Source organism: Mirounga angustirostris, unplaced genomic scaffold (genome assembly GCF_029215605.1).
Source record: "Mirounga angustirostris isolate CCGP_5_RB_7025 unplaced genomic scaffold, mMirAng1.0.hap1 SCAF_12, whole genome shotgun sequence".
In the NCBI taxonomy this organism is placed as follows: Eukaryota; Metazoa; Chordata; class Mammalia; order Carnivora; family Phocidae; genus Mirounga; species Mirounga angustirostris.
In genome coordinates, this window is record NW_026991720.1 from 68,774,988 (window position 1) to 68,787,137 (window position 12,150).

Genomic DNA, 12,150 nt, shown 5'->3' on the forward strand with positions numbered 1-12,150 from the left:
GTAACAAATAAAAAAGGAATTTTCTGAAAATTATAGCATTAGAATTAATATAAATATTATTTTTGTGGATTATATGATAAATAACATACTGAAAACAGTCATAGAAAATAACCATGTTCTCACCAGCAGTAAGAAAAAGTAATCTTTTCATCAGTTATTTAAAAAATGTTTTTTTTATGTGGCATTCTATGTTTGTAAAACTATATAAATGAACCTTTTGAACAGTAGCTCCAACATTTGGGAGAAAATATGTAGTTAAGAGCATAGTTTCTGGAATCAGCCGAGATTAAATTCTAATCTCACCATTTGAGAAGGTACTTAACATGAAAAATTACATATCCCATCAGTAAAATTAGGGCTAATAATAGTCCCTTTTATAGGTGTGTCTGAAAATCAGGTGAAATTGTGCCTGAAGAGGCCAGGCACATTCTAACAAATGATGCTGTTGTTGTTATTATTCTTAGTTACAGTTCTTTTGGATTTAACAACTCATTCTCCAAAGTTTTAAAATTACATTATTTTTGTTTTGATGACACTTTTATCATTTTGAGATATCCCTTGAGATTAGTTCGATAGTGTCCAGAGTTTTATGAAAGAAAAAATTCTCAAGAGAATGACTACATCAGCATGATTAGGGGATTTTCCCGAAAGATAGTTGTCTCATTGGCAGAACTTCCACACTCCTGTGTGACCAAAAAAAAAAAAAAAGGAAAGAAAACAAAATTTCCAAAGACATTGTATGACTGCTTTCTTTGTTGCGTGAGATTTCTAGGCAACTAAATAACCAAAAAGATTTTTTCTTTACTTGAAGCTCTAATCTGAATTCCCAGATGGAATTTTTTTTTTTTTGGTGTGTATTTAGTTTGCTACAAATATAAGAAAAAGATTTTAGAAATATTTTGATTGAAATTATGAAAGCAGCATGTGCGAAAATAACTGTTTTATATTTTAACTCTGTGCTTCTTATTTAGGCGAGATTAGTAATGATCCTATAACATTTAACACAAATTTAATGGGTTACCCAGACCGACCTGGATGGCTTCGATATATCCAAAGGACACCATATAGTGATGGAGTCCTATATGGGTCTCCAACAGCTGAAAATGTGGGGAAACCAACAATAATTGAGGTAATTTAACTAGAAAGAGCAAAATTATATTTTTGAGTTTTTTGTAATTTGAGTTTCAAATGTTGAAATTAAAATTATATGACAGTGGTTTTCAGTATTTTATGCATAGAAACACATTAGATAACATTTGGAAATGTACCATTCCTTTCTGTTCATTTACAAAGGTCTTTGTTTTAGTTCTTATATATAAAAAAAGAGCAATCTAAATTAGTGGAAAAAAATTTAAAGTCATTTAAAGAAATAGATTATTATAATATGAATTCTATTTAAGAAAATAAATACAAACTTAAAACACTTACTTGCTTTATATATTAATTTCAAATTTTCATGTTCATTGAAATAGTCTTTAAACAGACATCTGGGGGTGCCTGGGTGGCTCAGTCGTTAAGCATCTGCCTTCGGCTCAGGTCATGATCCCGGGGTCCTGGGATCGAGTCCCGCAACGGGCTCCCTGCTCCGCGGGAAGCCTGCTTCTTCTCTCCCTCTCCCCCTGTTTGTGTTCCCTCTCTCGCTGTCTATCTCTGTCAAATAAATAAATAAAATCTTAAAAAAAAAATAAAATAAACAGACATCTGATGAGCTCCTACCATATCCTAAGTATTATGGTCACTGCTGGTGGTAGAAAGATGAGCAAGAGGTGAGTCCTGCCATGATTCTGGTCCAGTCGTTGAAGCACTGGAATGGAAATCCATTGTTAGCCAACATCATCATAACCATTCTAATCAGAAGGTACTGTTTGATGCAGTTGTAAAAGGGTAAATAGGAATTCACTTTACAAGTAGAAGGAAGGCTATCTTAGCAAAACAACACATCAAAATCTTGGAGGTATGAACAAAACCACATGATCTCAGAGAACTCTAATTGTGACTAGAAGGCAGGACACACCCCAGAGGGCAAATGATGGGAACAGAGGTGTTGATGTTGGTAGGGGTAGATCTTTGAGGGCTCTGTAAGCCATGCTGATAGGTTTGACCTTTATTCTTGAGGTGGTATTAGAATTCATCAGATTCTAGCCTAGTACCTAACATTACACCTGGAAAGTATTAGAAATTAAAACAATAATAAAAACAAAATACTGACATTGAGCCTTTAATGGGAATCAATATGTTTTAAAAAATAAAATAAATGGATATAAAATCTAGTAGAAGTGTTTCCTGGTCTATTATACCCACCAAAATCAGAATTATACTGGCAGTTAATGGCAGGAGAGTCCTTTATGCCCTGATGCCGACAGGAGCTTAGATTCTAATTTAACTGATCAATTCCATAAAGATTTAGTGGTAGTGACCAGGGCAGCAGCATAGAAACTACTAATGGAATTTCCAGGAGCTTTTACAGGTCCTGAGTGGCACATATTCTATGTGGTATAAACTCAGGGGATTACATGCTTTGAGTTTTTCTCCAGAGTTTTAATCAGCCATAGATTGTGGATATGAGCTTCCATGTTGGCCAAGAGAAGGTGTTTCTTCTTTTGAATTGAAGTTTGTATTAACATGACTTTTCAGTGATTTCTATGAATAAATTTGTTTCCTTAAGACAATATATAGATACATAAATAGAATGTATACACACCCATTATCTATGTAGATATGGAAATATAGAGAGATATAAAGAAAGAAAGTTATTTTGAGTTATTGTCAAAATAATTTTAAAAAATATTCAGTAAAATTATATAGGTTATTGACCCAAAATAAGAGAAAATGTCATTTCTTAAATAGGAAAACACTAGAGGAATTCCATTTAAATTGAAGAGCAAAACAAGAATGAACCCCTCCACCACATCTATTACAGAATATATTAGAAGTCCTAGCCAGTGCAGTAAAGAAAGAAAAAAATATTAAATCTGTAAGTATTTAAGGAAAGAAATAGAATAGTCAATGATCTAAAGAGTCTATAGACTACTAAAATTTTAAGAAAGCCTAGTAGTAAGTTATAGGCTCAATATAAAAAATTTGGTTATATTTCTGTACATGAAAAACAAGTATTGAGAAAATAAATGTTTTAAAAAGATACCATTTTTAATGACAACAAAAATTATAAGGTACTTAGAATAAATCTAACAGAAGATATGCAGAGTTTGTATGGAGAAAGTTATAAAACTTAATCAATACTAAGATTATGTAAGTGAAAAGGTAGTCTATTCAGGGATAGGAATACTCGAAATCATGAAGGCATCACTTTCCCCCTAACTGATCTATAGATTCAATGAAATTCCAATAAAAATTGCAATAGGTTTTTTCATGAAACTAATGTCAACTAATTCTAAAATTTGTAAAGATGATAAATGGCCAAGAACAATCAAGATACTCCTAAAGAAGAAACAAAGGGGGAAAGGTTTCTTTCCTTTCCAGGTATCAAGATTTATTATAAATCTATGGTAATTATCATAAGGTTGTATTGATACAGAGATAGACAAAGTAATCAATTAATAGAATAGAGAGCCCAGAAACAGATACATCTACATAAGGAACAATGATTTATTTTGGAAGAGATGGTGCCGCAGATGATCGGGGAAAAGGATGTCTATTGAATGGTGCTCAGAGGATTGGTTTGCCATATGGCAAACACAAAATTAGATTCTTACTTCATAAGAAATATAAAACTCAAGTCTAGATAGTTTAAGGATTTAAACGTGAAAGGCAAAATTTTCAGCTAGTGTATGAAAATGTTGAAGAATATTTTTCTGAGTTTGGGGTAGGGAAGCATTTCTTAAATAATACCTACATATTTTTACTTGAGAACAAAGATTGAGAAATTGTACTGTGTTAAACTTGTCAACTGGTGTTCATCAAAATAAACCATTAAAAAAATAGACAACCCACAAACTGGGAGAAGTTATTTTAAAAATATATAGCTGACTAATGATGTGTATCTAAAATATAAAAAAGGACTCCTATAATAAGACATGAAAATCAGAAATAAGACATGAACAGACATCTCACTGAAGAGAAGACATAAATGACAATTAGGTAAAGACACTTACTCTCATCAGTAATGAAAAATGTTCAAATTAAGACCACAATGAGAATTTGACCCTTGGTAAAAGTTATTGAGGATGGATATGGGGATTGGATAAGTACTTTGGAAAACAGTATTGAATATTTTACATAGCTGAATATCACTGTACCCTATGATCCAGCAGTCCCACTTCTAGGCATATACCCAAAAGAAACATCTGCAAACGTCCACTGAAGGCATGGACAGTCAGGCTTATTGAACAATGTTTGTATAGCAAAACACTGGAAATCCACAGAGCAGTGGAGACCCAAAAGTCTAACAGCACGAGAACAGATAGAAAGTTCATCAACAGAATAGATAAATTGTGGAGTTTTCACACAGTGAATTAAAAAAAATTTTTTTTTAGTAGAGTTGACACACAATGTTACATAGTTTCAGGTGTACAACATAGTGATTTGACAATTCTCTAGTTATGCCATACTCACAAATGAAGTACCATCTGTCACCATACAAGTCTATTAAATATCATTGAATGTTTACAGCAACAATGTCAGCTTGCCCAGCAACCTGGATAAATGTTGTAAACGTAATGTTGAATAAAAAAAAAAAAACAAGTTCCAAAAGACTACATAGAGTTAAACATTTCTCTGGAGCTCAAAAACAAGCAAACTAAATAACGGATTTTAAGCATACATGCATTTATCATAAGATGATATTTAAAATGAATGGGATGATAAGCATAAAACTCAAAATGGCTACTTCTGTTAGGAGAGAGGGATAGGAGAGAAACACGTGTGTTGAGCCAGGAGTCTTAGGGGTTCATGATGTTCTCATACCGTAAATGTTATGAATATGTCAAATAATATGCTAAAAGGATAATGATGAAAATTTAACATCTTTTTCATTAACACAAGTAGTGATTAATCTGTAAATAACATTTCTTTATTCATATATAGTAACATTTACAGTATTTAAAAAATTCTATAAAAGAATTTTGCATATCTTAAACTCATATTTAATCAGATAACCCCCCTGATTAATTTATTCAGTAGATATTTATTAAACATCTAAAATAGATCAGCCACTGTTCTAGAATAGGGGATCAAAAAAGTATACACACATACCTCTCTGCCATGAAGGACTTCACATCATCATGATAAGTAAAATTTATTTTATTTTATTATATTAGGTTAATCACCATACATTACATTATTAGTTTTTAATGTAGTGTTCCATGATTCATTGTTTGCGCATAACACCCAGTGCTCCATTCAGTATGTGCCCTCTTTAATACCCATCACCAGGCTAACCCATCCTTCCACCCCCCTCCCCTCTAGAACCCTCAGTTTGTTTCTGAGTCCATAGTCTCTCATGGTTCGTCTCCCCCTCCAATTTTCCCCCCTTCATTTTTCCCTTCCTACTGTATTCTTATTTTTTTTTAACATGAGCTCCCCATAGCACATACCCTCTCCAATGTCTGTCACCCAGCCACCCCATCCCTCCTACACCCCACCACTCCAGCAACCCTCAGTTTGTTTCCTGAGATTAAGAATTCCTCATATCAGATCATCATGATAAGTAAAATTTGATTGAGAATGTTACTGTATTTAAATATCTCATTAGAAGTGATAGAAGGACTGCATTCTGTTACAGCTGTTAAAATTAAGCATTAAATATAAATTCAGGTAATAAAATTCTCTTCCTGATTTATGAAACATACTTCACCCTCTTCAGGAGCCTGTGACTTTAAAAAAAAAAATTAGAATTTATGAAATTTATAATAATGAAATTTGTGATAATTATGGAAAGGCTAGCCATAAAAATCTTGCCACTAGCTAGAAAATGTCTAATGTTTCTGAGTTTTAGTTGTGAGATAGTCTAACAAATAGTAGAAAATTGATACTTTTATTTCCATTGAGAGTATGATTAAATTTTTTGCAAGGTAAACCTTTAAAATCATGAAGATTCTCAAGTCTTTTTTGCATCATTTCAGTTGCTTCTTTGTGAACAATAGTTCCTAATTTATTTTAATGACTAGTCTTAATTTTAGCATCCCGAGTGAACCTTGTTGATTATGTGTCCCAACAGATAGCAACAAGGAAGTCATTAAACCCAACAGAAATTTGACAAATTGGGGGCAGAAAAATCCTTTTGACTTTGTGCAATAATATGCTTTTCAGAATATGTACTTTGAAATATTTTAAATGTTTGTTTATTCCAAGATTCCGATGTTTTATTTTTCTCTCAAATAATATTTCTGATAAGTGTGATTTCTTTCATTTAAAGCTCAAATACGATGCTATAAAAATCTTCAGTATTTATTTTTAAACGGCCAAGAGTGTTCTTTTCAGTTTGAGTCAGTTTTGTCCTGCTCTTTCGTCTCAGTGCTCACTCCAGCTTCAGTCGCTGCCAGGAAGCTAGTGCTGGGATGCTAAGACCATTACACAATCATTTGTTGTTTTTGAGGTACTGCAGACCTGTCTGAGTGATTTAATATCTGTTATAAAGTTAATTAGTCCTTAATTTTTGAAGCCGTATCCTGTTGTTGGCCTTTGCTTTGTTTGTTGTTTGCAGTGGCTGTTTCTGAGTTGACTTTGATGTAAGTTCATTGGCTCTGCAAATGTTTACTAATCTTTGACTCTACAAAGGTATTGATTTGTGTTTTGGGGCATGTGCCATAAGCCTTATAGACTGTGATCCTTACAGCTCTACTCCCATCATAAGGGAGATATGATTTCTAAGGGGTTATTCATGCATATTTTGACTGGTTGGTGTGCAGTTTAGTACTGAATGCAAGCAACACAGAAGATGTGCTTTTTTTTTTAAAGGGTACTTTGTAGTAAAATCCTCAAGCTCCATTTAAAAGTACAAAAATATATTGTTTTGTTTTTGGTTTTGTTTTGTTTTTTTTTTTTTTTTGAAATCTTAGAACGGCAGTGGTAAGTAATTTCTGATGGTTAATCCATTTACTAATGATGCATCTGCATTGCTGCCAGCACTTAACGGTGTTCTGTAAAAGGGTCTTTCTGATTTTAACTTTTTGTTTTAGCATGTTAAATAGACTTGCTTAATTATTTATTTTCCCGTAACATTGCTAAAAGCTCTGAGTTGTTCTTGCCTAGAGAAGGCACATTTTGTAAGTACATAAATAATGAAAATGGAAAGAACGACAATTTGTTTTCATTTTGTCCTTAATGAATTTTGTTTCCCAAATAACATTTCACTTCTTTAATATGATTTTCTTTTTCTAATAGATAACTGCCTACAATAGGCGTACCTTTGAGACTGCAAGGCATAATTTGATAATTAATATAATGTCAGCAGAAGGTAGGTATGGAAGATATGTTGCTGATTGTTTTCTTATTTGCAAGAAGTATTTCATTATGGTTTGTATCTATGCAAAATACAGTTAAAGATTTTCAGGTACCACATACCTAACGTAACTAATGAAATGGTAAAGTGTAGAAAAGAAAGCCAAGCAATCTTTAATTGGTTATAAAATATCATGATGGGTGTTGGTGCTGAAAAGCTCAGAATAGGGAGCCAAGCACATAGGCCACTTATCTCTGCGGGCTTTGGTTTCATTATCTGCAAAATGAGACTAAGGCTAGCATTTCTCTCCCAAGTCTGGGGTAAGGAAGGAGTCTCTGAGTTAAGGATTGAAATGTGCTTAACACAGGGCTGAGCACAGGGTACACGATCAGTAATTAGTAGTTAGTTTTATTACAAAACTGATGATAGGTAGTGGTTTAGTTGTGTGTGAAGACAGAGAGTTGTTGATGGAAATAAACTGGAATTTGGGTCACAGTCTTCTTCCTGAATAGCTAATCATGCATCGTTGGAGTCCATCAGCAATTTGGAGTTACATATACTCAAATTGTAAGTGATTCCCAAGGATTTGGAATGTTAGGGACATGAGGAATATTCTAAGAATTGCGCTGTCAAATATTCTGATCTGACTTTGGCATTTGATTGGGAAAAATACGTACTGCTAAAAACTTTGTAGTTAAAATTTATATATCATGGGATATGCCTCTCTATCCTAGATATCATTTATGAGGGTAACAGAAGAAGAACGGACACAGCATTTTTACCCCTAAAATTAGTAAAACAATTGCGCATCCTAAATAGGGAATTCAGAGTTCTATTTGCAAGTACAATTAAATGAGCAAATACTAATTTGGAATTCGTGGTAGTTCATAAAGGTTGAGTTAAAAATTGCCTTTATACTGTATGAAGGAGAGTAATTTCTATGGAATTGATACTGCAAAACATAACTGGGAAGATTGCTTAAAGATTTTGCACCCCTTTCCATGAGTTTTTTTCCCAGGTATTTTGGCAGTATCAATTGCAGACAACAAGTGTGCTAGTTTAAAGTTTAAAGTGACTTTCATATGTGAAAAGCAAGTCCAAATCCCAGTTCTGTGGGCCTGGACAGAAGATTCCTGTTCCCTTTTCTACATCCCAAGGGCTTTTGGTAGGTATTCCTGCTTGGAACAGGAAGACTTTCACTCCCAACTTCAATTGTAATTAGATGCTTGCATCCTGCCTAAAGCTATCCCTGCAGAGTTGGAATACCATTAATGATCAGAATCATCACAACATTCCCTTTCTCCTTAGGAGTTCATCAGTGCAGTGATATGGTTACATTACAGTGGGCTTGGACCACTAACCTCACCTTTATGCTCTTAAGGGGGGGGCTCCCCATTCTCAGGTACAGGAGTCCCTACAGACTACGGGACAGCCTGATCTACAGTTTGAACTTCCTTCTCAAGTCTGCTCTCAGTCCTGGCAGATCCAGAATATACCGGTATCCTAATTAGATGTTTGATGTGCAGGGACCCGTGTTCAAGCAGATACTAATGGAGGACTGCTAGACATCTGTAGGATTGGAAGTTGGCTTTACAGGCTATTCATCTAAATCGGGAATTTTGAAGGTGGGTTGGTGAGGGAGGAAGAGTAGACAGGTTTTGGAAGCCTCCATTTTCATTTCAGGCAGAGCTGCCCCGCTGCCTTTTACATATGAAAACCAGTGAACCAAATACCATGCATTTATCCTTGCTGGTCTGGACGGAATGTCTGTGGGCACTAGGATGGACACATCTTTGAGCAGGGCCTACACACACGCCATTTCTCCCAGATGAGTTTAGGAAAAGAAATAAGAGTGGCATCTGAGGATAATCCTGCTCAGTCTGACTCCCTGCCCAGCTGTCTCCTGCTCTGAGAGACCTAATGGGAAATTAGTCATGTAGAATCACAGAGTATGAAGCTCAAGGAGAGTACATAGAGTGATTCTCTAAATTGGGTTGAGTGCCTCAGAGGCCTGCCACCAATCTGTTGGCCTACTGTTCCCTTGGCCTCTGTGATGCCCAAATATAGCAGGCATGGGATTTCCCCAAAGTTAGAAAGCTCCTATGACTCATCTTTGGAAAGTCTGGCGGTGGCACTTGGCTCGGTAGAGAGCGGGCAGCTGCTCGGCCCAGAGCTTCTAAGGGTGTGGCGGCAGCGGGTCTCAGAGAGGAGCCACGAAGCGGGGTCACATGGATTAGGAAAAACCAAGGAACAGTTCTCCAGAAAGGAGCATTGAAAATAAGAAAGATGTTTTGCATGCTTTTTTAGAAAAGTGGATGTAAAAACACTGAGTGAAATAAATGGGTGAGGGCGCCTGGGTGGCTCAGTTGGTTAAACGACTGCCTTCGGCTCAGGTCATGATCCTGGAGTCCCGGGATCGAGTCCCACATCGGGCTCCCTGCTCATCAGGGAGTCTGCCTCTCTCTCTGACCCTCCCCCCTCTCATGCTCTCTGTCTCTATCTCATTCTCTCTCTCAAATAAATAAATAAAATCTTTAAAAAAAAAAAGAAATGAATGGGTGATAGACTTCTAGCACACTCAAAACTATATTTGGTATTATTTATAAATATTATTTATTGCCAAGAAACTGTTCTTCATGACATATTTATGCATGACTGTTTTTCAGTATAGAGAAAAATGTGGCATGATTAAGCTACTGCTTATCTATATAAAACAGGAAATGTATCTATATAAAACAGGAAACTTACCTACATAAAACAGAATAAATATATCATATTTTAGAAGACTGCAGATGGGCCATACATCAAACAAATATAACAAAATCACACACAGAATAAATGGCAGTGTAGAAGATGAATGAAGAACCTTCTGTGATTAGAGCCATGAAAAACTCAATCTTTAGGAAGAGACACCACACTCTAGAAAACTCTCTTGAAAATTCTAAAGCCTGAACATCTTCCCTGACTCCCCCTCTGGCATCAGGCGTCCTTTAGTATTAAAGAGGCTTCATAAGAAACGAGGTCATCAAGATTTCAGTTATTTATTGTGTAATTTTTAGTTTTTACTACTCTTACTGAATAAGAGTATAATACTTTACAGATATATGACTTTTAATGAAATACATCAGAGGATAAATGTGGTATAGTTACTACTGAGGGCTTTAAATGTGTGTATAGTCCAGAAACAATTTCTTTTCCTTTTGAGGGAAGAATTCAGGTAAACAACTTGTTCATGTTTATAATAATTGTTAAAGTTTACGGTTTTATAAGTTCTTATTCTAGGCTGGGAACTGCACTGAGCACTTTATATACAGTCTCCTTTAGCTTAGTTAAAAAATCATCTGAGGCAAGTTTAAATGATTATGAAAGCCTGGGCCCATCTACGGATTTGTTTCCCCCTCTGAAAATAGAGGGCAAGTACCTACTCACGCTCAGGTTGTGAGTATTATGTGGAAAAATTCACCGCACTCCCTTTAGCTTGGCCCACCTCATAGTAAGTATTCCAAAAAAGGTAGCCTTTATTATTATGGAAATATTATTAAACAAATAAAAGCTATTCTTTATCTTAATAGAACAATCAGAATACAGGAAATGATGTTTTTGAATTGAAGAGTAGCATTTGAGAAACTGAAATACGATTGACCTTTGAACAATGCAGGGGTTGGGGTGCTGACCCTTGAGCAGTTGAAAATCTGTGTATAACTTCTGGCTCCCAAAAAGCTTAACTACTAATAGCTTACTGTTGACCAGAAGTCTTTCCAATGATAACATATATAAATTGATTAAAATATATTTTGTATGTTCTATGTATCATATACTGTATTCTTACAATAAAGTAAGCTAGAGAAAAGAAAATATTATTAAGAAAATCCTAAGAGAAAATACATTTACAGTACTGCACTATATAAAAAAAATCACATATAAGTGGACCCACATAGTTCAAACTCTGTTGCTCAAGGGTCAACTGTAAGTTCTGTTTATTTCTATCCTACTTAGTTATACCGAGAGTCTGAGTTAGACATTGGTTACTTTAAAATAAATATTAATTTTAAAATCTTTAGAGGGAAAGTTTGGTGAGATACTGAAGAGGAAAAAAGCTAAATCGCTAACAACAGGAGATTAATGGAATTTTGTGGGAAATTTAAAATATAATTCTCTAGAATACTTAATTATGAAGTGATCAAAAGAGTGAAATTACTATGACTTCAGATTTCTTCTGGAAAATATAACCGATATTTATTTTAGTAAAAGTAATGTTTTAGCATGCTCTAAAAAGATCAGTAATACTGCAAATTAAACATACGGTATTTCAAATTATCCATAAGCAACTCGCAAGCAGTTACAGATATTTTGTAATGTCTTCTGTATTTGGAAAGGATGCTGCTCTGTGTCTCAGCTTTCTCCTCTGTTCAAATGGGCAGAGCACTACCTAGGGTTGTAATGATTAAATAAGACAATGTACTTGAAAAAAGATCTGTCAGTTTTGAAACACTACAAATACAAAATATTATTCCTACCCACGGAGGGCTCTGGAAATGCTCCCTCTACCTGGGAACCTTGGCGGAGGAGGAGACTGGCAGGTTACTGGCAAAATGGAGGCGGATTTGGCAGTTTTCTCTTTTTTGGCCAAATTCTATAATTATAAATTGCCCTACAGGAGCTTTCTAAAAATCCTTCGGATGATTACACTGTAAGTAAAATTCTGTGTCAAATGTATGTTTTATGTCTTTAGATATGTCCTCCGTTATACA

At 34.8% G+C, this 12,150-nt stretch overlaps 1 protein-coding gene across 5 annotated transcripts in view; it reads left to right on the forward strand.

Moving 5' to 3' along the window:
* The window catches only part of SGCE (sarcoglycan epsilon), a 67,889-nt gene that overhangs the window by 27,305 nt on the left and 28,434 nt on the right, over positions 1-12,150 (forward strand). For all 5 annotated transcript variants that reach the window (XM_045864682.2, XM_054505290.2, XM_064575256.1 and 2 more), the window contains 2 exons: positions 972-1,129; positions 7,342-7,414. In XM_045864682.2, the coding sequence (XP_045720638.1) occupies positions 972-1,129; positions 7,342-7,414 (231 nt within the window). The remainder of the gene's footprint in view (positions 1-971; positions 1,130-7,341; positions 7,415-12,150) is intronic.